The 26,927-nt window shown below is 30.6% G+C and overlaps 2 protein-coding genes across 6 annotated transcripts in view; one reads left to right on the forward strand and one right to left on the reverse strand.

Moving 5' to 3' along the window:
• Window positions 1-26,927, forward strand: part of LOC126895962 (uncharacterized) — a 101,562-nt gene that overhangs the window by 29,906 nt on the left and 44,729 nt on the right. For all 5 annotated transcript variants that reach the window (XM_050668326.1, XM_050668322.1, XM_050668324.1 and 2 more), the window contains one exon: window positions 19,352-19,493. In XM_050668326.1, coding sequence (XP_050524283.1) covers window positions 19,352-19,493 — 142 coding nt within the window. The remainder of the gene's footprint in view (window positions 1-19,351; window positions 19,494-26,927) is intronic.
• Window positions 10,815-15,909, reverse strand: LOC126895964 (lactosylceramide 4-alpha-galactosyltransferase-like). Its single transcript, XM_050668327.1, has 4 exons — window positions 15,544-15,909; window positions 12,377-12,775; window positions 11,281-11,646; window positions 10,815-11,123 (listed from the first exon to the last, which is right to left on the reverse strand). Exons 1-3 carry the CDS (start codon window positions 15,834-15,836, stop codon window positions 11,286-11,288), a joined length of 1,053 nt encoding a protein of 350 aa, XP_050524284.1. The 5' UTR covers window positions 15,837-15,909; the 3' UTR covers window positions 10,815-11,123; window positions 11,281-11,285.

Raw genomic sequence — 26,927 nt, forward strand, 5'->3', positions numbered from 1 at the left:
CATCAATTACATTTGAAATTTGTTGTTATTTTAATTAGCACATAAAAATCGTAGCGACAAAAAAAATTATGAATATTTCTAAGAAATGGATGTTATTCCTAAGTTTTGATGAGAGAGAGAGAATTTGAATAATTTTACGCATGAGTTGTTTGTAATAAATAATGATGTTGGTCAACAAATTTTCTCATTCGTTGATTTTCTCTTTCATCGGTTTAAATTCGTTTGTGTATTTGCTTTCATGTTAACAGATGTCGGGGGAAGTATTGTATGAATGCGTTTAGTACAGTGGTCGTTGCAGAGATGTGTTGTCTGCTGTTTGGAGGTTATTTTTCATTTCGATGACTGACATTTTTAAATTAAGCAATTATTACCCAAAGTCCCAAAAAAGGTCTACCTGTCAGAGCTGTACCACTGCCGCCTCCTCCTCCCTCCTCCATTGGTCTTTTTCTCTCGTATCGAAGTCGAGTCCTTATGTTACTGCAGCTCTTGTGTCGACAATCATTTTTCATTGCCGGGTCATCATCGTTGTCGTTGTTCAATGACGCCACGAGCTTTTTGTGCCTCCTTCCCACCGGGAACAAAACTCTAATCCCAACACAATTACAAATTCACCCCTCGATGCTCTTTTCCACTTCAAAAATAGTACGCCTCTTGCTATTTCGCTGTTTCTAGTGTATTTGACTGCAAAGTACCAGAACACAACGTGATGACGGCAGAGGAAATAACTCGATTTGCATATTCGATTTACAACCAATTCGATATTTAACACTCAGCATGAGATGATGATTCGCATATTTTATTCTAATTCGACTTGACATATTTTTAAACGAATTGCAATGCAAATGATTTCAGTTTCGTCGGAAGATGAAGTATAGCTATGAAAATTAATATCTTTACAAGGAACACTGGTCTTTTAATTTCGTCTTTGTATTAAGTAGATGATATAAATTTAACGCCTTATAATTTTGATCGAGGAGTCACTTCACCTTAGTTGAATTGGTTTTTTAACAATCTTATCGATAGTTTTTTTTATTAAAGACAGTAGTAGTGAAACTGCAGGAAGAAATATTCTAATTTTTTTCCCGTAAATTAGTAAATGAATTTTTATTAAGTATGTTTAATGATTTGTAATTTAAAATTATTTTCTTTTTTAACGGTTCATGGAGTGTCAATCGCGTAAATTTTCACCTTGAAATTTGAAGGTCTTTCATGCTAAATTTAGTGCTCAACTAGGTTAAATTTTGTGAAAAGCCAGTTTATCTGTTCTCGTTTTTAAATAAAAATGTATTGATTTCCAGCAGTCCATTGTTTACAAAAAAAAAAAAAAAATTGTAACACTAATTAAAAAAATATATAATGCACGTTTTTACGTCCTAAAAATCTCGTTCAGTCCAATATAATTGGTGTTACTTTATCCGCAATTTAGTTGAATGGCTTTGAATTTAATCGTCAGTGCTGAGCGAATTCGGATAATGTTATTTACACGAGTTACACATTGTTATTGATTATAAATTGGAGAACATGTGCCTTGTAGATATTTCGGACCAAAGAAAATACTGTATTTTGATTGAGGAGGCTTTACTATTTTTGTCGCATACTGCTATTATACACATGTGTTACCGACCGCATAGAGGTAATTAAATTGGGTATTGGAACAAGCAATACCATCTGGTTGATGTTGAACATGTATATTTAAAAACATATTATTTGTCTAAAGTGAATTATTATTGGCTTTGGTGACGTTGTTCTATTCATGGTAAATAAAATTATACACAATTTCGACATGTCTATCATGTTTTATGTAATATATATATATATGACAACTAATGTGTTGTTTTTACTGCCTACGGTTTTATATTACTCAATTTATTTTAAGCTGTTATACTATTTTCTTAGTTAATACCGCCCTCGCACGATTTACAATTGTTTACAATGCAATCCTATAGGATGTCGATGTCTTAAATTGTGGTGTTTAACATAAATTTAATACTTATATGTTTGATTTTTAATTTCCTCGGAATCTATGGTAAAAGTTTACTCGAAATTATCACTATTGGTATGTTTCAGTTGTAATACTAATGTGAATAATGCATTATTCCGTTCCACGAGTCGGACTTGATGTGTTTAATTATTCTTTATAATCACTAAATATTCAAAAGCTTTTTATGTTCTATAAAAGTGAATATTATGTTTGTATGACTTGGAGTGCTTGTGTCAATTACATTTTTCTAATGAATGCACACTACACATTTTTATTGCATTAGCCAAATGGTTTTTGTGAAAAATAAAAACTTATCTCTTCATTCAATTCCTTTTTTCTCCGACCACCTCGTATTGTCGTCATTTTATCATAATTTATTTATATTGACACCACTGTTACCACTTTAGAGCAAAAAGTTTTATTTATTTATTTTTCCTGGATTTACTTTTGGAATTAGCATTTCTATTATGCGGAAATAATGAGAAACTCTTTTGTTTTGACAGCGTGTCCTTCAACAGTGAAATGCGATCCCTTGGCAATTGTTTTATTAAATGTTTTTACATACCTATACAAAAATTACAATTGTCAAGTTGTTGAATGACGCGTCAGTTATATTATTATAGAAAGGGAGGGATTTTCGTTAAAAGTGAATTTATTAATTTTAATAGGGCCTTCAATTAATTATTCTAAAGTTTTGTATTATTCGTACTTCAATTACTTATTCTTAATTAAATGTAAAAGCAACTTTTCAACCCAACCACGTTTAAACAACTACTGAAAGTTCCCTTAAAACTAATCGAAGACATTCGTATTTCCATATGACCAATCAATAATATATTCATTCGTTTTATATGTAAAATTTTGTGTATTTATCATACAAACAATCCAATCTACATACCAGTCTGAGATATTTGTCGTCTGGACTACAGACATGGAGACATTCGGTCGTTTCGCCCTTCTCTTTAACAAGTTACATTGCCATCGGATAAGTGTCCATATTATAAAAAAAAAAATGTTTAATTCCCTATCATGTTATAAAAGGAACGATTACTCCCCACTCAAATGTTTATAAATCCCTCTTAGCCGTAATCTTTTATGTACACACATAGAAAAATATGTGTCCATAGTGCGGTGAATACCAATCCATTTTATTCGCTCGAATTCAGTGAACGGATTTAAACCGCGTTTTGTCTGGTAAGTTTATTGTGGTGGTCGTCTGTAATAATCTGCTTTAGAAAAACTGCGATAGAACGAAACCTGACGGTTTGTTCACACTCGTTTCTCGCGTGCCAGTCCATAGCAAACACAAGGCGGTGGTTTTGTTAATTTTTTTATTTCAAAATTTTAAATTGAACAACACAAAAATTCCTACCGTAATAACCCCCCTACCCGTACTATCGACTAGGTTATTACTGTGCACGTACACTTTTAACCCGTTTGTTCACTATTTGAAAACTTTCTGAATAAATTTCTAAGTCGCGACTATTTTTTTAACAGTTTATAACACTATTTTCAAAGTTTTATGTATTCGAAATCTCTCTCAAATTTGGTCGTGGGCCTAAGTTTCAAATGTATTGTGCTTACATTAAAAGTATGTCATCAAAAGGAATGATAATGAAAGTAAATAGATTTTTATTTTTAGTAGTTTTATCAATTTTTTATAGTCGTGTACTTAATTCGTTCATATTGTTTTTATAGATGATTGAATATATTTTCTTTTATATATTAAATTTCAGTTGTCATATAAGTTCGACAGTTGATTTATGTGTTGCTATTCACTTATAGTTTTTGTGAAACTTAGAATTTAAATAATAACTAATAAATGGAATTGTTGGATGATTTATCGGAACTCTTGTTTCCGAAATAATCGGCCGAACTGTAGTCATAAGTTTTACTCTCCAAGTGCGCGCCAGAAAGTTGAATTGTATGGAGCTTAGGTGAAAACTTGACTGTTAGGTGGATTAGTATATTCTGCTGAAACTGAATATTTGATGATTTATACTTTGCAGATGGGGTTTAGCTTTTTGTTGTATGATTCATTACCTAAATAAAAACTAGACATATATATTTATATTTAAGTGACAATTAAAGTATTAATAAAATATGTGTAAAAATTATTATTTGAGACTAAGTTTTGTTTTTGTTTTTTTTTTTCAGGTAAGTTGGATATATTTATGTGATTAGTAAAATAAATGGATACGTAAGGTAATCTGAACTGCTTAAAATTCCATCTTAAAAACAGTTAAAAAAATATTAAATCTTATGTATTGTTAGTAGAGTTGATGTATTTTTAAAATCAATTAATAAAATTTATTTTGAATAAACCGCGAGCATATATTTTTGTTGCTATTTGTATGTGTCGGAAGAACTCATCCGACTGCAAATTATATAAAACGAACACGCGCGAAATATTTGTTCTTCATTTGTGTTTGGTTTGTATTAGTATTGTTATTAATGATATGAAACGCGATTCTACGGATGTTAGCTTGCATACAGATAAGTCGGTTTTAAGAACATATTGAGTTTGGTTCACTAGAGATGCTCACTAGAGCAATAAATGATTGTTGTTATAAGCAAAATTACCGAAACCCAATAGTTTAAATTAGATTATGGTTTGATGCATCCATAGACGTGTACTATTAAATATGTATTTTATTTCATTATCATATCCAGTTGCGTACCGTCTTGCCACATTTTTTAGTTATTCTAGCCTCGCCATCAAGTTTAGATTGAAAAATGTTCTAAGCAACTTATGCTAATTAATCCAGACATTAGTCCAATGAGTTGGTTCCATCTGATTACATTGTAGACATTCAAAATTTCTTTCAATATTGTCATATCATTTTCCTAGTCACGTTTAATTTATTTTTTCTAAGTTGATGTTAATTTAAATAAACGACTTTGTCACAATCCTTAGCTATGTTAAACTAATAAATTATAAAGGCGGCAAATGATAATTAACTTATTTTTCGAAAGTAATTATTAAATTCACTGTAATCCTTTTGAAGGTTATGGATCCTACAAAAAAGTTTTATATTAAAGTCAAATCGCATGTATAATGTACTATTACGCCTTATATAACATCAGCTGCTTATTACTTATACGTTTTACGCATTATTTAACTTCATATTTATTACAACTATTACTGTAGTGGTGCCAGTCCAAAACTTTAAATAGTATAGAAGGCGTTCACGCTTAACTTCATGAAAATAGAACTCTTGTTGTGAGGAATAATGTAATGTAACATAATTATAATTAAAATTAAGCCATTTATATTGTTAACTAACACATACTATTAACTACACCTGGTGGTCACTGTCACATTTTTTAGGTTTATAATAATTTTAAAATTGTATATGTTCTGTTTATATTTTCCTAAAATCGGTATTTACTCGTTTTCAATATTTTATGAAATCAATTTTTTCGCAGTATTTTGCTTTAACTTTACGTGACATTTAAATTATTTTATTACCATATAAATCGAAATGTCTAATGCTCTTGGTGATTCCGACTAAATTTTTAATCTCTTTAATTTTAATTATGTTTACCTACTCATAAATGATTCAGAAGTCTCATAACTTTATGACGTTGTAGTGCTCTTAATTTTACGCGGAAAATGTTGTTTTACCACATTGAAGCAGTTGTTAAGAGTACCTGAAAAGTATATAATGTTACTTGCCTTATGATGTATTAACAGTTTTTGCGTTGCTAGAACTTAAAACTCGTAAATATATGTATGTTGCGAGTTGGAAAACCAAAAGATTCGGTCGTTTTTAAGAAACAACAAAATGTTATAAAACAACCAGAGAACCCATTTCGACAATCTCGACGCTTTTGGTATCGTGTCCCGTTTTTAAATTTTTAATAAAATTGTCGGATTTTATAAGTTTCAGAAACGTGCCCTCCGTGATATCACATTACAGCTGCATAAAAACAAACCGTTTGGTTTATAAAATGCACACTTGCACCACCTACACACATATACCTCACTTGCATCGCTCTTTCTGAGGGTTTTGAGTTTGCCTTGTATTAAATTCGGCAGCTTTGGCCTCGTAGCGCACTCATAACATCATTCGCCTATATATATATATATATACTTATATGTGCGTGTGTGTGTGTATTCTTCTAATCCCAATTAAATTGCGTCCGGATAGACAGTAGCGCGTGATGCTCGTTCGTACCTTGGGGACCCGACTATAGATAAGTATGAGTGGAAGAGAGAGAAGACACAAATTCCAAAATCTTTTCCTTCGAAATTCGCCCAAGAAACGGACGTGACCATTCGGATAGTAGTAACACTGCTCGTGAATCGCTGCCGGCTTGACGAGTTATTGTTTTCCTTAAATATATATATCGGCGGTGCAATAGTAAATTTATTACAATAAATCGGGTGCAGTCTGTAGTGTGCCGCCTCGGTAGTTGGGAAAGGGCTCGTGTTTATGGCACACGTTCGGAGCGGAAATAAACCCAGTTAATTAACTGAAAAATTTATGTCAAAACAAACATGTCCCATTGTGTAATAACGACGACAACTATAATAATATAACGGTTGCCGTGGTCGTCGCTACTGACGACTCGTCGGTGTGCACCATATTTCACTATTTAATTAACTGTTGTATGGCAAGAACGAGGAGGACGTTTGTCGACGACAGCGAAACTCGTCGGTGTCTTCTGTGCTCTTCTTGTTTTTCTCAAAACTACACGATAGCCAATAATGGAGACGTGCAACAGCTCCTCCTCCACCGTCTTTTGCTTTCCACGCGCCGTTTACGTTTGTCATTGAAGACATATTTTTTTCGCCTCTCGTCTTGTCTTCGCCAGTTATTCCTGTCCGCGGCGCACCGTAATTAATTAGTTTTGTAGCGTACAGTTTCCCTACCGCGACCACTTTGGCGGCGTTAGGTGTACAAAAATAAAAACGCGCGTCCATCATTCAGACGCCGCCCGTATTAACGTCGGCTTTAATTATCGGATGTGTACAGATAGTCCGACGAGAGCTTTTTGAAATTGATTTTTAATTGGAAGCCCATAGGCTTACAAATAAAAAATGTTCAATATCCGTTTTGTTTTATCGCAATAAACTGTACCGTAGTTTAACTTCGTACTACTAATACTCTGTTGAGATTCGTGTATGCAAAAGCCGTAAATTATGACAGACTTTACCAATCAACGATTGCATCAAATTGAATTTGTTAAAACCGTTTGAATTTACGTTGAAAATATTTGTCTTAAATAAACTAACGGATAAGATTTTTTATTACGACCATTTCTAAAGCTTGGTACATCATAATATTGTTCATTATAGATTTTTTCAACGTATAAAACTTCAATGCATTACAAAATTCCGAATAAAGTAACGGAAACGTTAGTATTTTTCCTCGCAGTGCACAAATTGAAAATTAAATTTTAACATATATTTTTGTGAATATATTACACGACCTACTAAGAAACGATTTTTCATTTTCGTGTTTCAAAGTCAAAGATGTCTTTTCAATTTATTTTACGAGCCCAAAAGAAATTATTTTGAGATAAGTAAAATGACGGGATTAAAAAAGTAATTCTCATTTTAATTTATGATTGGCTGTTGACACTTTAATTTTTTTAATGTTCTTATAAGTGACATTAACATGACCGTTTCCGAGTTTTTATGCGTCCGTTGAGTTGCCTATTCAGTTCCTTTATTAAAATTTTAGTAACGATTGTAAAATAGTCTTACGAAAAGTTCTAATTATTTATAATTTGTTTGCGCTAAATAAATTTAAACAAAGAAAACTTAAACTTATCAGAAATAAACATTACAGTTTATGTTTTTAAATAACCTATTAAAAATAAAAATAACAATTGTCCTAGTATTATGAAATTTTTATCGGTTGGAATACTGGATTTTCTCATTTTAACAATCCCTATAACTGCAACTTGTTGCAAACTGATCGCTCATTTATTTGTTTATTTACTAAATAACTCTTTGTTTTTACTATACATACATAATTTAATGAGATCGCCGGTTTATTGATATTTGTTCTTGTTCATTGTTATTGTGTGCCATTCAATCAGAAAATATTTATATTGTTTTTGTGTATCCAAGTTGTATAGAAATATTTTAACAAAAACCGTTTGCATAATATGCAGAGAAATCAAATTGCATTCATTTTACTGGATGCTGTGGGTGTCTCTTATCTTATTTATAGGATAGTTCTATTATATCGTTCTGTAACACTCGTGTTTGCCACTGCGACAAACTAATAAATGATAGTAAATATAGCTATACGTTTTATTGCTGAAAAAAAAAAAAGATAAAATATCTCTAACACCAAAAACTGTTGTCTCGCGCTGATTATGGAGTTGTAAATCTTATGTTCTTAGAAATACAAAAGTAATTTAATTTAATTTTTACTTGTGGTCGGCGATCTTGAATTCTGAATCAACAACTCATTTCTATAAATCTTAAAAATACAACTTCACTTGGAAACTGATAAAAAAGAAATGTTTGTTCTGTGAGAAAACTTAAAGTGTACAAAAAGAACTCTGGACATAAATTGTAGCCGACAACCGCCTAATACTCTTCACATAGTTACCATTGAGTTAGAAAAGTCTCACCCAAGTCCCAACCTAATCGCAGAAAGTAATTTTTACTTCTTTCACACTTTCGGATATTTTATTTAACACATTAGTATACTTTAACATTTCAATCTAAGTTTAGAGGGTTTTATAAATCTAAATAAATTTTTGTTTAATAATACAATTTGCAATTAGTTCTCATTTTCAGGCCAATTACCTCACAAATTTATTGAGAATCATTCACAAAATTGGCCAAGTATTCAGCAATATAAATAAAGGAGCAATTTATCTAATTTATATCGATTTCTATCGTTTTTTTTATTAATTCGTTTATTTAGTTTCAGTATTGTGAATTACGTTTAATTTAATGAGTCGATTTTGTTTTAGCGAAGTGGTACTTATCTTTGAACTTTTATAACTTTTTAGTAATAATACAAAAAAATTATTTGAAGTTGTATTTAAAAACAATAAAAAATACATGAATAATACTAATTAAAATACTGTTGAATTTCATATATATGTATTACTTATTATTTATAAATGCACGTTAATATTCGTCTCATAATTTTATAAATACATATACACTAACAGTGCACCTTTAAAAACGTTATTTGCTCCTCAAAATCTTTGACACCTAGTTGAATTTTAATAATTATTTAATAACAATGAAAACGAAAATAAAGTACTACCAGAAACAATTTATGTAGCAACGTTAGCGGTAGACATTGTGAACGGGATTCACGATTTTTTAGCACAAAATAAATTTCTCCGACATAAATCCGTTATTATTATTATTAATTATTTGTTTTAGTAGTATTATTGACTCAAAATATTGCTGGAATTCAATTCCAAGAATTCTCTATAGTTAATCTAATTATAAATTATTAAAGGTAATAAATAAATGTAGATAAAATTTGATAGCTAGAAATAGCTGTATACGCGACACACGTGCACATCTGCAGAGTCTTGTCAAAAATTAATTTCAATTTTGGGCAGTTTATAATGAATGATACGTGTTTCTTGTTCATTCTTGTTTGCTCATCATTTTTATTGACCGAAAATGACCCAATAAATTAATGCGTATAATGTTCTAGTATCTGATAATGGCCTATAACTATATCAATACTAAAACGATTTCTGATTACAAAATTTTGTTTAACATTACTTTTATATAAAAATAAATTAATTTTTTTGGTTTTTATATGTGTATAAGAAATTTATATTCAAATATAAGATTATTAATTTAAATTTTAAAATCGATTTTTATTTTTTATAATTTACTTTTGATTTATAAAATATATTTCTTGCATTACATTATAAAGTAATGTTAGATAAATACCATAATAACTGATAAAATATTTCTATTATTCAAGGAACATCGAGAAATGTACGTATATTAGACATGAAATAATAACTTTAATCATGTTTTTACCGGTAAAAGTTGTATTTAAAGCATGTACATTTATTCGGTTGTGAAATAGGCATTCATAAAAAATTAGAGTAATCAATAGAATACGCGATGTTAAATCAGTATCAACAACAAGTTGTTTTCTATACAGTGAGTATAAAATTGAAAAAAACACATTATTCTTTTTAAATAAAAGGGTTTTCCCGTTTTATGTTATTGTTTTAAAAATTCAGAAAAAACAAAACAAGTACCCCCAGTCATTACTAATGGCTTATTAGCAAAAACTGTATGTCTAATAACAAAAATTGTACACAACAAAATGAAATGTTTTTAGCGATGTTATTATGATGTAATTATTATCAACCTAGTCGGTCGGTGGTTGATGATAAATTAATTACTTACTCAAATTCTGGGCGAATGATAGAGCCGATATGAAATTGTACGCATGACAGAATTCGGATGTCTAATGCAATTAGAATCGCCGGAACCGCTGAGGAAGAATGAAGTAGTGATTCCCTCTTGGGAAATGTACGTGCCTCTCTGATTGGAGAAGTGTGCTGAGGCAGAGAAAAATATCGACCTTGGCGTCACTGTCGCATTTCGATACAATTTCTTAAGAAAACCAAAGTGGTGAAAAAAAAAGAAAAAAATTAACTTATGGGTACAGTGCTGTATTTAGTGTATTTCGGTTCGTTCCCTGGTGGCACATGGGAAATACTATCTTAGACAAAAATAATAGGACGTCATCTCCAACTTCTACACGATATTTACAAACACTGAACACTAGTAACAAATTGAAAACCAGAATTATTGTCAATAATCACGAATATGAAAAATAATATCTACAAATGAAAATACTCTGGAAAATACCAATATTAAATTTGTAATCTCAAAATTTACTTTATAATTTGTTTATAAAATTTATAATAAGTATAAAATACATTTCATTTACAAAGAAAAAATATAACAAACAAACAGATATAATTACAAATATAAATAAATAATTAGAATGTAACAACAAGAATTACATTTCTGTAGAACGATTCAGGGACGTTGACCCCTGTGTAGGTACAGTTGATTGAGTTTGTTAAAATAGACAATGACACTCAATTAAGTGAGGTCGTGAATGTGTGTCGCGTTCAAGAATTTGTTAAGATTTGTTTTGATACCTCGCACCTACAAATAATAAGTTTCAATAATATAAGTAACAAGTTTCATGATTATTATCTTCAGTATAAAACCTAAAAAAATGAACAAATTTCTTGTGTTATAAGGTAAAAAATCCTAGTTAATAATTATCGATTAGAAAACATTTTTAAGTAAAAGTCAATACATTTGCTAAAATGAATCGTCGATTGTCTCATATACTCGCGGACAATAAGTTGCAGCTACTTGTGCGTACGGCTGTCCCGAACCAACGACGATTGGTGTATTTTTTGTCATCCTGTTCCAAAAGTGTACTGCTATGCTGTTCTCAATATCTCTCATAACTTTATCTTCGTTTTCGACGTTAAAAAACGCTTCCCAATTATACCAAGCAATCGGACTGAAAGTTTCTGGGGGATAAACTGTAAAGTCGTCACACTTGGCATCTCCCGAGTACATTGCAGTTACGTTATCAGTTTCACATATCTCTTGCATTAACCTGGTGATCAGCTTTGGTCCATTCTCTGTCCAATGATCGGCTACAAAACCGTCTCTGTGAATGAAAACATGAACATAATTTTCATCTCATATTTATCAATTATAATTTCACATCGTTTCATGTTATTATTATTAATTTAATAAACAACAATAATAGTAAAATCGATTTGAAAAGAAACGTTTGAAAATAAATCTGTAGTTGTTATATACAAATATTTTCCGTACGCGGCAGTGGTTAATGTTTTGTCTACAATTCTAATAAAACAATAAATGTAAAATTTCATATGGTTTATATTACTGAATGTTAATATTTTCTACAAACATTTTAAACATAATTACTCATGACGGCTGCCAGATTTTGATCGTTATTTTACTGTGCCAACCTCGAACTAAATTGGTTTTCGTCTATTGGCAGTTTTGCTAGAAATAAACTAGTCGAGTGAAATTATTTATTAGCGAATAAAATTGTTTAAATTGTTTTATTACCTTTTTATTTTTAACAAGTAAAGTTTTGATTAACCGAAAAATGTAAACGGTCATCGGAAAAAGTTCAAACGAGCGTCTTATACACCCAATATATGTATTAAAATATAACTAGACAATTAAAATGTTTACAATTACTTATAACAATAAAAATTTTTAACTTTTCGCGCGAAACTAAATAATCTTTTTTGATAATGAATATTTTTTTTTTCAAATTACATCATCACAAATTCTACTAGATCACCTTATTAATTTATTATGACAGTCTGTTATGTTAATGTCAGCTAAAGTTTTGTACTTACTTGTACATAATGAGACCTTTTTCTGCGATACTCCTGTCTTGTATTCCTATTACACCACTGGCTAACATGACTCCGGGATACTCGGCGCTTACAAAATTCATTATAGGCACAGGTCTCAATGACACTACATCGGTGTCCATGTATACACCGCCAAACATCCTCAATAGTAATAGCCGCAACAGGTCGCTAAGCTGTTCCACTGGCCACAATCCACTTTCCATTTTGCCAGATTTAACGAACTCTTCGACAGGTGTGCCCAGTGTGGCACTTATCCAGTCAAAGTACCTGATTTTTATGTTTTTGTATTGTGTAACTAGTCTAAATACGGCCGTTATATCGTTAATGCACTCCAACTTTGGACTGAGAAGTAAAATAAATATTGTTCGATCAGCATTAGCCCTGTGAAATGATTTGATTTTTTATATTAGTTAATTTATTTGCGGTGTTTGGGGTAATCATATTATGTTTTAATATGTATGACAGAAATTAAAAAAAAATTATTGTAGACCAAGCTATATAGCTATATTTGTTGCATACCCTCTCACAAGTCATGCTTTGGGGTGACCACCATAAAATTTTACGGTTCGTATAAAATTAACCAAACAAAGCAAAATCGTCAGTTTAAAAACTTAATCTAGTGTCTGATCGAAAATTGTTATTTTTGAAAATAAACTAAATGGCTGTATCTTATAATTACGTGGACTTTCAAGAAAAATAAACAATAGTTAATTTTTTCTTTTAAATATAATTTTTAATAATAAAAAACCCTTTGATTAAATATTTATTTTTTCAATAAGCTGTACAAATTTCATTCAATTCTGTCGAGTGGTTTTTGAATTGCAATGTCACCGACCATTGGGAGGGGGTCCAACAAATATAGCCATAACTTGATTTACAATATACAGAAAGTTCCAAAAGTAAAGAAACAGGTCAATTATTACAAACAATGAGAACAATAGAAACTCGCTTCCTTTCTTACTGAACACTTTATATATTTAATTTTTATCAAATAAAGTTAAATCATAATATAACAACTTTCTATTTGCTGTATAAAATAAGTTAAAGTACTGTTAAGAAAATTTTTTAATAATCATTTTGCCACCTTATTGATTACCCCTAACTCCATACTATAGGGCCGTCATTTATGATTCTTGGAGTATAAACGTGCTTGATTTTACGTTGATCGATAAATGTTTTCTAAAATAATAATGATTTTGAGAATTTTTTTTTGGCTCTTTCAAGTGTATTTATTTCTTGATATACAACTGGTTAAATATTTTCAAGATCTATCCCTTATAAAATACAAATTTCAATTTTTTAATGGTGACAAACATATTTCAGTAGCTTAATTGTTAGAAAACGATCCCATTACAAACTAGACTGGAATAATAACTTTTGAATTAGTATTTTAGAATTTGAAAATTTTTATATCTGAATGGGAGAAATAGTGTAGTAGAGTTATACATAATTATATAAATAACAACCTGCAGTTCGCCCCCAGTGTACATTTAAAATGTTAGTAACTTCCGAAATTCTGGTCTAAAAGTTATTATTGAACAGTCATTTTCTAAGATATAAACTAGTTAATTATGAATGTGACCATTTGAAAAAATAAAGTTGTTAATTATAAAAAATATATAGCTACTTATAAGTCGAGAAATAAATTAAACCAAACGAACAATTTTTATTTTAGGAGAAATTTAGTGGCCAACGATAAATTAATCACTCTGTACATTCGGTATCTAAAATTCTGTATTATGCATTTGATCCCTAAGGTACAGTCTATCTGGCTTTAGTCACTATACACTCAAATAATAGATAAAAAAAAACTCCATCCAGCCTGACATAGTGACCTCTACAATATCTATGCGTACCATAAAAAATAATATTGAAATTATCGAGAAATAATTTTTTAAAGCCTTTCACATAATCAAACGTTAAAATATAACATATCATTTTATAGTGTAATATAAAAAATATAATCTTATCTTAGGGATTTCTTTAACATAATAAAATGTAAATAAGATGAAAACCAAATATATAAAATTGAAATGCGTTTATATTGGATTAGAATATTACTTAGTGTTGCTAAAAACGTAGTATTATCAAAAATGAAGTTTAGATAAGGTTCATTAACATATAATCTGACCTTTATTCGCCACTGAAATTGATAATAATTAAGCTTGTCATATGAGATCACGACGTTTTATATTGTCAATGCTTAACAAAATATAACGCAGATCACCAAAAATTCGACTAAATAATATATATTTGTTTAATCTCCAAGTTTTTTTTACATTAATTTTATTATCTAGTTCTTATTAATATTTATTTTAAAATACTTATAGATTCTGGTAATATATAAAAAGAAATTTTCAGGACCAAAAGACATACATTTTTGAAATGAGATTTACGTTATGGCATTGTTTATAAAATATTCTCTCTTAAGCAATTTTGTACATTATGTAAAATTAATAGTCGGGCATTTTTTACCAGATTACTTATCTTTGAACAATATCATTCGATAACTTTAAATAAAAGTTAATGGAAAAAATTTGGAACAAATACAAGTTGTAGTGCTTTCATTGATGTCTTAGATTTTTCTCTTATATTTCTTAATGTTTTTCCTCGCCAATTTTTAAATATTAGTAATTTTGTAAATAGTTGAGTAATATCTGATACTTTTTTATATATTAAAGTTATTAACGAAATTAAAATATTGGAGTTACCTGTTTTTAGTTAACGTCGCATAAAACGTCAACATAATATTCTATTATATTTCACTTCTAAAAAACTTTTTAATACTGACGTCACGTGATAAAAAGTTAAAGGTCTGAATAAATATATTAGTCGATTTAATATTTAAACTATTGTATCATAATATGCTAAACTTATGATTATATAGGACCTAAAAAGGTAAATAAGGAAAAAGGTATAGTTATTCAAAATGTATTGTATTATATTTCTGTATATAAACCTTAGTATGTGTTGTTATCCAGTTTATATAAATATATTTTGTGACTTCTTGTTGACACAAATATAATATAACTATTGATCTTATTGTTATTATATTTAATTCGAAAATACATTTTTTTTAACTATTCTGGTTGGGTTGGTGTATAAATAACAGTAACCTTTTTGTATAATAATGTCGAGTTAAAACTTACCTTGCAGCTGATTCTATAGAACATGCTTGTCTAGGTTTTAGCTCAACAGCTGATTGCCGGTTGGTTTCAACAAAAAAAATCGACCTGTTGATGGCAACTTCGTTTGGGTCTAAAGATTCTAGTTGTATGTATCCTTCGCGGTTATAATTTTTAGTAGTTAAATTAAATGGGTTAATATTGTTGCTGTACATTATAATGCACATGATGGCTAAAAAGTTCACAAAAAACATTGCATAGCCAACAAAGCGGCATAAACGTGGGCCGCCGGCGCCGCCGCTCACAGCGTAACGCATGTTTGATTACAACTGCTGTAGTACTGTAGACAAAACCATACTGAATTGAAACTATTAGCCGCAGCTGCTTGTCGTGCCCTTCTGCTGACCATATCCGTAATGATAAGACTAGAAAATTAATGCTGTGTAAAAATTAATAATTAGCTATCGTGTATTACTATTAATATTACCAATTAAAATTTTTCAAAACATTTGTTATTTCAATGAATTCAAAAAATTCATATTTGTTATCACTAATGTTCATATAATTCAAATAATAAATTCTACGGTTTATTCCCATGCAGCGCGATAAGTTTATCGTAATGAGAAACGTGATCATTTAAATCACGTTTCCATGAACACAAACTATTGTTGTATTTATATATATATATATATATATATAGATTTAGCTTATTCTCCTAATACAATTTTTTTTTTTCAAAAAATAATTATTTCAACTCGAGAACGGATACTGAATAATTATACAGGTTGTAACAATGAGAACAATTGAAACCCGTTTCCTGACTTACTGAACACCCTGTATAAAAAAAATTTCAGATCAAGCTAGGACATCGGTATAAATAATGACTCACGAACCACTTAATGAATGAATAAATGAAAATTATACTGAGAAATTTTTATTTTAGACACAAGTTTATCTCAATTTATCAATATTAAAGTATTTTTTATGTTTAACCCTTGATACTTGGGTGTCAACTTTATTTTTCAAATGGCAACATAAATAATTAATTCGTTTATTTAATGAATAATGAACTTTTAAAAAATATGTCTGGTCGATAACAACTTTTGGGCCAGTATTTCGGAAGTTATATTAACATTTTTATACCTAGGTGGATGGAAAAGTATGTTTTGTTTAAATTACTCTCTTCTTTTAAAAATGTCGAATTATGTCAAAATGATGGAATTAATATTAAAACAGATAAGCTAACAATAAGCTCTACTCGTCGGTTATGTCTCTATGTTATCTCAATGGCTAATCAACGTTTGGTAATACTAGTAAATTCACTGAATTTCAACTGATAAAACATAGATTCTCTTTGGTTATTTAAAATTATTTTTATATGATTATGTATTGTATAAATGTGTACACTAGTAGTTATGTCACCCATTCAATATTTTATCAAATTTGAACGGCATCGTGTTTTTCTATGATATTTATTTAAAACCGTACAGCAACACTAAATATTTTTTTATTAGTAATATTAGTGTAATCAGCCATAAGTATACAATCTGTTGTCACCCGATGAAAAAAAACCTGTCAAATCCGACTGCTAGATCCGATCCTAAAAGTTAGGATAGAGACTAAGTTTATAATGATTATTATAATTTATATGGTAACGTGCCAATAATTTGGTGTAAGGTTTTTAAATCGAATCGACTTTTTTTTATTATTTCATTTATTTTATTATTAAATAATTGATTTAAACAGTGATTTATTATGATGTTTAGATTTTTAAACACTTACGATTACACCATAGTTAAAATTTAATCCATTAAAGTTAATTGTCGGAATAGTTTATAACAGTTATATAAAATTGAAAAAACATACATTTTTGTTGGAAATTAATATTCTTAATGAATGACCTAAAGATAGGCTTTAATTAATACTATTTTTAGACAGCTTTATATTCTACACCTCGTTATCTTTTTTTAGTTGTATTATAAATTGCTTTTATGGTATTATAAAAGCCTCTCCGTGTGAAAGTATGAGCACTGTTCTATTGTCCACTGTTTGTATTAAATCGACAGCCTACGTGCTACTTCTGTACCAATAGCATATAGAGATGAGGGCCGTGATCCCTTTTTTGAAATCGGTGAACAAATATTTGTACATGTGGGAAACGAGACAGATGACGGCGACAATGATGTCCCCGGATCATTTGGTCCCATAGTCGTTGTCAGTAAACGTAAACATCTCACCTGAGGATTGCCTCCACAGGTTATTCTAGTAAAAAAAATATATAAAAAATAACTCGACTTTATTAACTTTTTGAAAAAATTATGGAACTACTTTAGGTATTATCAACTTTGGAAATTTATTTAAAATTTAAAATTATTTGTTTAGGGTACACTGTAATGTTTATAAAGAATATACTAAAAAAATTTGTTTTTATTTTCACAGTTCACATATTGTTATCATTCATTATTTTTATCGCAATATAATTATTACTAAGCTAAAATTAAAAATACTAACTATTAATATTTACATTCATTTTTTTAGAATTAAAAAAATTGTGTACATAGATATCTCTTTTGATAAAATTCAAATCAAGCCAATATTCATTTTATTTTATTGTTTAAGATTTACATATGTGTTAATATTTTTCATAACTTATCGGGCTGGCCATAGTTAAATCCTTTGTATTTAATTATATGGATTGATTTTAAAGTAATCGTGCTAATCAAAACTACAAAATTCAACCATAAGGTTACGCGTGTCTAGAGAAAATTGATACTGTTTTATTTATAAGTATAGATTATACTTTTTGAAATCTGTCAACGTGACGTGACATTCATCACCTGGATGCAATTTTATATCCGCTGCGCTTTTTATACATCCCTAATGCAAGAGAAGGATAGTATGTGGAAGTTTACCGTATTCAGGATACTATAAAATGTAGAGGAGGTCGGAGATAAGTTTTGTCTGATATTATTTATAACTCGGCAATATTGATCTCCATCACTTTTCATGACAGCTTGCTGCCGCGTCGGTTGGTCCCGGTTGAAATTAATATCGAGTGTCTCCCCCACTTCTTAACCGCGAATACTTTGACCCTCTCCTTGTTGTTCGACGTTCTTTGGACTTAAGGAGAAATGTGTGTGTGTGTGTGTGTGTTTGTTTGTACATGCCACCACAGCTTGTGTGTTTATAAACGTACGGTGTTTCTGTGTATTATACACACGAATGAATACGCACAAAGTTATGGACCTGAAAAGCTTAAAGTTTAATACGCTGTAGGAATGTGCTTTCGTCGGCAGAGTATTAAATCTCCCATGTGTATAGATTGCTATACGTTCATCTGTTTAAGGTACTCATCTACCCCGTTTATGAACATCAGAACATATTCTCTTTGGAGAGTTGGTAAATATACTATACTGTATTTTTTTTTTCAACTTTCATGTGTGTTGGGTATTCTGTGCGTATGAGTTTTTAATCCTAGGGGTTATTTACGAGAGAACGAATGAATAATCAAGTCTAAAATGAAATAGTCTAAATCACTAATATGTCTCAAATTTTTTGAACTCAATACATATAAATGGTCAATTTAAATAGGGAATTGCATTATTGGAGTTTTTGACAAATTTATTTTGGACTTGTTGAATTTTTATCACTTGGATGAATTGTTATGGAATTATAAATTAAAATTAACTAAATAAATTTAATAAATAAACATTACAATTAAAGCGTACTGTATATTTGAATGCGAGTCGTAATATTTACTATAATCCACATAATAAGTTTTAACCAAATAAAATGAAATACTTTTTTGATAAATGTTTCAACTATTTTATAGGTCAATGCGAATTTCCCTCTCAATGGTCTGGCCGATGGTTTCAGTCCGGAGTCAACCACCATATCCAAATTAACACTACTAGCATACAAACAAAAGGACATTGTGTGCAGAATATTGGTGACAAATTTTTGATAGAGGACAGGTATTTAAACACTCTTTGTTGTTATGTAATACGTACACACTGACATGTTTTTTTTTTCTATTTAACTAAATTATCTAAAGATGTATTGTAATTAATCTTTAGATAATTTAGTTGATTTAGTTTAATTGATAGTGTCCATCAAATTATTTAAAACTAAACGCAGATACGCCTGTATAATTAAATAATAAAAAATTTTTAAACCCATTAAAACGATATGTCGTTGTCAACACGACTCATGACCAGTTGGTATCACTTGATTTAGTTGATCTTCGAAGTCGTTAGTGTTCAATACGTTGATCAGTATATTACAGAAACGATGTTATCGTTGGCCGCCATGTCTGAAACGTTGAGATTTGTCCGACGTTAATGTTCCATAAACCATAAATCGTGCGGTGGCCAGGTCGTCATACCCAGTCCGACTAGCGTTAGAGGTCAAATGTTCCAAACCGACTAAGAACAATTCTGTCAATTCCGAATACCCGTCGAGCATTGAAAAGCCCTTGACAAATACACTTAAACGGTCAACAAAGTTGATATGACAAGCAGACTGATTATCGAAGCGAATACAATTTTATTCCTGTCTGTATAATTCTAGATATTATTTATCATTAACAATTATTGAATAACAGACGGCGACATCTTATATCATCTGCAATTTTCAGATGTATTTATCTATAAATTTTTTTGTGTATTCAAACGGTATTCGCAAAAACGTATGATTACATTTGTAAATGAATCAATCTCATTAATAGTCGAGAAAGACGATTTCGAGTTTTTGAGATTGTGTATTCATGAACTCCTCCGGTAAATAACCGACGTCGCCGCCCATACGGACTGTTGGTGTTTGTCTGCATCTCGACTCTAACGCTGTTCGGTGTGACCGTTTCAATGAAAACGAATCACTGTTCCTAGTCAGCAGTGCCTATGCGTGAGCGTACTTGCGTATGCATATTGCGGGTATAACATGACGTGAAGAAAAAATGACGGCTGGCGGCTCACAATTGGAATAAATTATACCAGCGGGCGGCAGCGGCTGCAAACCACTGTAGTAGCGATCAGAACAAAAGTGCGTACCCTACTGCAGAGTGTGGGCTGGGCGGGTTGGGGGTGAGTGGGAAATAACGTACGTGCACGTGACAGGTCGAATAAAAGTGGTCGACAAAACCATTGTTTTGAGCCCGTAATTCTGAGTTTTTAATATTTAAAAAATATTTTCAAATCCCTACGCTCATATTATACATAATCCCTACTCGATCCGCGCCTTTTTGTGTTTTTTATTTTCGGACGCCTGATGTTATTCGCGTTATATTACACCAGACACGTCATATTTATCGCACGTTACCCAGACAGCGGTCGCGTAGAGGGTAAAGAACGACGACGATTGTCGTTTCGGGTTAATTATTATTACCTCTCGCCCCTTCTAAATTACANGCGGCGGCGACGATTGTCGTTTCGGGTTAATTATTATTACCTCTCGCCCCTTCTAAATTACATATAATATGTTTTAGTAGGAGTCATGCCGTTGCCGTCGTCACATTATTATTACTATTATTGTAATGAAAACTTTTGTTGTTTTGTCGAGTTCGTTCTGCCGCCCCTACGTGTGGCCTGTGGGAATAGAGCATAACAAAAACGCGAAAACGAATTATGCTTTTTCGCGCGTCTGTAAATTTGGTCAAGTGACGTGAGGGGGGGGGGGGTCGCGTCTACTGTGGAAAAAAGTGACGGCCAATTGTTGTACGCTTTGAAACGGAAATCGAGAGAAATGTTAATTTGATGTGAGAAAAGAGTTTGGAAACATTGGAGTCGACCAAACTACGTGTGTTGAACAACATTACCATTTATATTGCTTCCTTAAGCACCAAATATGCGTGTAAAATAGAGTGTATTCAGTGTGTTTTATTGCCCTTTTGCTAAATGCCTTTTCTGTTATTTCATTTCATAACGCCAGAGGGTGAAAATATCGTTTGAATGCAGCTTAAAAAAAAATTACATTACTTTTCTATGGCTAAGAAAGTTGAGATTGCAAAATTCAAAAATTAGTTTTTGTTTTAACTGTTGAAACTTTGTTATTTTAACAGTTATGCTTTTTTTTTCTTAATGACGAATAATTAAATAAATAATTGCTCGTTATTCGACCTGTCGGTTGATTTATAACATTTTATCTAATTGAAACACGTGTAGTGTTATATTTTTAACGAAATACTAAAAGGCTCGAGACAAAGTTTGTCTTGAAAGTTGCTCTCGTGTTTAGAGTACTATGTCGAGTACACACACTTCATTGAAATAACGCTATTGTTTCTATTTAATAATCACTTCAAGCAATGACCGGATTTCTATGGTTGTGTCTTCTCAAGAACACGTCAGTTTGCTTTTATTGTTTTCTTCTAAAGCGTTGTACAATTATTATCATCAAATGATTTTTAAACTATCCTTTTTTTAAAATGTTGTTTAGTTCGAAAGTATCATAAGTTATACGATACTACATCGCGTAGGACGTAGGCTTATTAAATAACAATAAGAAATACTTTTGTGCGGTGCACATCAAATCAATTATAATATGTCACTGTCACACTTGTACGTATGTTATTAGAAAACAATACATTTTCTATAGCTACGAACAACGAAAGTCATATATATATATATGTATATTTTTTCAACACTTAGTTGATTGGTTAAGTATTCTAATGTTTAAGTTATCAAATAAACCTTATCGACATAACTTTTAAAAGAACNATATGTATACTTTTTCAACACTTAGTTGATTGGTTAAGTATTCTAATGTTTAAGTTATCAAATAAACCTTATCGACATAACTTTTAAAAGAACTCAAAACACATTTTTAATTTTCTTTTCATTAATCGTGTTTAAATTTATCAATAATTTTTCTAAAAAGTTCTTTGTCAAGTACTTTTCAAATTTCACTTTAAGTCTATTTTTAGACTTATTTTATGATTAATATTAATATTATCAAGAAGTCCCGCGTGTTTCATAAAGTCGTCGAAACATTGAACTGTAAAATACTTTTTGAGGGTTCCGTATGTGAAATGAGCTGACAGTAGTGAACAAATTTGTTTTATAAAGGTTATTAAACCCTCGTCCACCTATAAAAACAACCTTAAAAAAACTAAGTGAAGAAATGGCGAGTGCGTAGAAATGCTTTCAATGAAAGGTCATTTTTGAGTTGAAAAAACTTCAAAGGTTTCGATATTAAATTCATTTGTGCCCACCGTATTTCAAAATAAGAAGGTGTAAAGAACTAAGGGGTCGAACGAGTAGCTACACAAAAACTTAAAAAAGAAATGTATCCTTTTTCCTGTAAAAGCTTTATACAGTATATGTGTTGTACATGATTTCTATGTCATTTGGTTTTTCTAGTTACAGGGAAAATCTATGATTCGGATTTCTTTTCTCTATCTGCTGTTATTGGATTAATGAAACCCTAGGTCTCACAAAAATGTTTACTTTCCATGTCCTGTGTTCAATTTTTATGAGCAGAGTGTATCATTAAACTTTGAAAATACAACTATAACCAATAAGTAGAAAAGTATATTAAATTTAAGTATAGAGTAAAAAATCGCATAAAGAACTGCATTCGTCAAGTGGCATAGTATTAACTTAAGTATTCTGTTGGTAAAGTAAGTAAATTTATAGAAAAAACGGAATATGATGTAAAGTATTATAGTACATTATATCCTATTATGATAATATCATGTTAAGACATTTGAGAAAATATTATTTGTCCTATCTGTTGTTCTCTTTTCAGCTGCTCTGCACATTCTTCACCCTCTTGCCCATCTCGCATACGACGGTAATTTGATATTGTACAAACAATTTACGAGTTTCAATTGTATTTGTCATTAAAACATGTAGAACTAAAAAGTTTTCTCTTTTTTCTATACCAAATTTATGTAAATTCTTCTTACTATAAATTATTTCACAAACCTTTTTCCATACATTTAATATTTTTATAAGATATTGATGGTAAAAAATTGAATGATTGTATACAATACACTTAGAAATCGTTGGAAAGCTACTCTATGGTGTCTCAAAATGTTATGGTATCAATTTATATCAGAAAATCGTACATTCTGTGTATTCCTGTAGACTTAATAATAACACATTACTCTGAAATTCGAAAATTTATTACATTTGTACGTCTCATTATTCTCTACCGTTCGGATTTTAGCTGAATATCATATGTATATATATACATATTCTGGGAATCCTATATGACAAAGTTTGAGAATGTTATAGGAGCGTAGAAGTTGTATGCATAGTTGTTAGGTGAGACGATACGCCCTCACAAACAGACCGTCTAAGATAATAACCTCTTTTGGAATATTAACGTCGGCTCTGTGTTGTTGTGCGGGTACGGTAAGCTAATGTTTGAATCATCCTCCGATTGTGTAGCTAATACTAGAAGCTTTAATATTCATCAGACGGTTGTCCTCGTCGATGTCTTGGCGCTTCCATTGGGTGAAAACGTCGACAATGGTATGATCACGCGTCCACGGTGCGTTCACTGCGGACGGGAGGATGTTATTCTTAGAAGAATAACTCCCTTCTCTACAATGGCGCCCTTCAGTGACTGCTCTCGTAGTCTCACTAATGTATAGAGGTGTGTATAATACCACACTTCTGATATCGAAATTGTATTCGTAACACGTGACTAGTGACTAATTAATCCGTCGCCGTCCAAAAGGTGCCGATTCTGACGCAGTGCTTGGAATATCAAATGAATGGCGGCGGAGTCGAGTGTAATACGATGAGAAGAGAGCCCGGCAGTCAACAACAAACTACACCTTGCAATTAAATTGCGGTTTTAGAAGAGGCCACACTGGTGTTTAAACGATTGTTGTATCAAAGTTAATAAAACAACTGTATCGATCAAAACATTTTCTGTGTGGTATTATTTCAATGTGAGAGCATTAGAAAGTTTTTGAAAGAAGGGTGCTGTTATAAAATATTTTTATCTCTTTTTAGTACTTTACACGCGTGTTAGTCCCTTTGCCCAAAACTTTAAGGACTTTTAACCTGCCTGTTACTTGTTTTAAACGAGGTCTTACAATAAACCTTATTCGTTTAAATAAGCTTTTGAAATCGATTTTAATCGTTTTCCGTTTCGTTAAAGTTTATGTCATTTTAAAGTTTTACGGGGTATTTGAAACTCTAGGAAGAGATATTGTAGGCATTGTATTTGATCAGATTCTTTCTTAAAATCTATAATTTTTACGATCAATGATATTTTTTATTTCTCCCCGAATTGTTCCGTGTAATGACTTTGATGTAGAAAAACGTGAAATTTATCGATCTAACCGTATAATGCATACTACTGATATTATAATTAATAAATAAAAATTGCAAGTGACAGTTATCATTTTGCGTGTTGATGCAACTTTGCAGTAAGATGACGAAACATTCGATTTACATCCGTGCAGTTTTGTTCTCTTTTCCGTTTTAATTAATACTCAGCCATTTGTCTGAAGATGTCAACTTTCAGTGATTTATTTTACTGGGCTATGTTCCAACTGTATGACAAACGTACTCGTGTAACCTCTGCTAGTTATTAGCTTATGTATTCGTTGACAACTACTTGTCTGAGCAAATCCTTTTTGCAGACTACAGTAATCCTGTCTTTTACCGTCGCCATATTTTCTCGGTTTGTTTAATACAGAACAAATAAAATACGAGTTGTCTTTGGCTGTAGTATGTATTTAGCAAATAGTTCAAAATACAAGTTAATATTTATTGCTCCTGAAACGGGGTCGAGTCAAGAATAGCGGAACCAATTCTGTGGTCCGAAAATAATTCTTAAGAGTTGGTCTTTCCTATGATATTCGAATAACATAAATCTCATCATGTCTGGATTATCGATTTATTACCAGACTAATATCCTTACAATAATACTTCTATGAATGATATCGTATAAACATAAAGATAACTATGATGAGTGAAGGATTCCTTATTTTGTAACACGTGATTCGGCCATCAGTTGAAGTCTTGTTTGCTTCTTTACGTTTCAAACAAATCTGTAAATCTCTAATGCCGTTTAATAAATTTTGAATAACAATATTTTAGCTATTTTTTTAGATTATTGTACCAACGGACAATGTGAATACATTTTAGAGATCCCAACACGTTAGATAATTTTCAATTATTATTTATTTTGTTTTTGTCGTATACACAAACTATAAGCAGTCATTCAATTGAACATCTAAAATCTTATAAAGCAATTTTTGTAAACAAATGCATTCTTATTATAGTATCACTTAGTATTATTATTTTTTGGCTTTTCAGTAATAAATTGATTTTATGTTAAAGTGCAACTTGTATTCGATATTGTCAATATTCTATGCAATGTATATTTTGCATGTGACGTGCAGGGTAAATATTATATTTTACTTGTGTTTCCAACAAATTACATTGTTTTGAATAATAACTTTTATATTTATCCCTAGAGAGACTAGTTAACTTACAGTATTGTAGAGGTTTTCTCTGATGACCATAAAAAACAAAGAAATGATTTTTTAATGCAATCGTGTGCTATGTGGCTTCAAGTAAACCTTTTTGCTTTTTTTATTACATATTCTTCTGACAATGATATTTTAACTAGATTGCATTCAACGTTGTGGCTCTGTGATATGCGCGTCAAACCAAATGTCCAAAACTCTTTTTACTGAATTCTTCTGGACTTATACAAAAGCTTTCTTATTAATATATTTAAACTTGGCAGTAAATACGATTTTGATAGGTTGTTTCTTTTGTAAACAAGAGCTTTTTCTCGTCAAATAAAAAAAGCACCCTCAAAAACTATTTTTGCGGAAAAGTAGAGGGCTTAAAGAATTTCTGGATTTTCTTTTATGACTCTAGTCGTGTATGTTTATGAACATAAATTATTCAGCTTATACAAAAGAATTATACACATTCCATAAACAGATAGGAGAGGGTTTTTGCTCGGGTGTATCGAAATTCTAGAATCGTTTTCTTAAATGGCTGAAGTTGTGCTTCAACGTACGCAGTGGAGTGAAAAAGTTTCTTTAGTTCTTCTTCAGCGTAAAGATAATTCCAAACCTTAAAATGTGCTATAGACCGCAATAAAATTCTATTGTTGGTACTCTAAAATTTTTACTCTTTTCCTTTTTTTTAGTTGCTGAAATTTCTAACAAAACTTTAGATATTAGGACTTTTTCCTATTATTTTCTTTTTATTGCTTTCTAAAAATAAATCTATTTTGCCTTAATGCATCTAAAATATTATCTATATACCTATACTGTATTGCTATTATTTGCCATATTGCTGTCTTAAATTTTCATCTGTATTTGTTTGTGACTTATTCAGTATTTAAGAAATTATTTATGTTGTAAAATACTGTAGAGCAGAGGATCAGCAATAAGTTTCTAACGAGGACCGGAAGGTCTTTAAAAAAATTCA

This window comes from Daktulosphaira vitifoliae, unplaced genomic scaffold (genome assembly GCF_025091365.1).
Source record: "Daktulosphaira vitifoliae isolate Bord-2020 unplaced genomic scaffold, ASM2509136v1 Scaffold_1, whole genome shotgun sequence".
NCBI classification, from domain to species: domain Eukaryota; kingdom Metazoa; phylum Arthropoda; class Insecta; order Hemiptera; family Phylloxeridae; genus Daktulosphaira; species Daktulosphaira vitifoliae.

Excerpts from the sequence above, each read along its gene's own strand:
- LOC126895964 (XM_050668327.1), bottom strand. The coding sequence starts at position 15,836 with ATGCGTTACGCTGTGAGCGGCGGCGCCGGCGGCCCACGTTTATGCCGC. Across the intron at positions 12,776-15,543 it reads TCTATAGAATCAGCTGCAAG|GGCTAATGCTGATCGAACAA; the intron begins GTAAGTTTTAAC and ends ATCATTTCACAG. Across the intron at positions 11,647-12,376 it reads AAAGGTCTCATTATGTACAA|AGACGGTTTTGTAGCCGATC; the intron begins GTAAGTACAAAA and ends TTTCATTCACAG.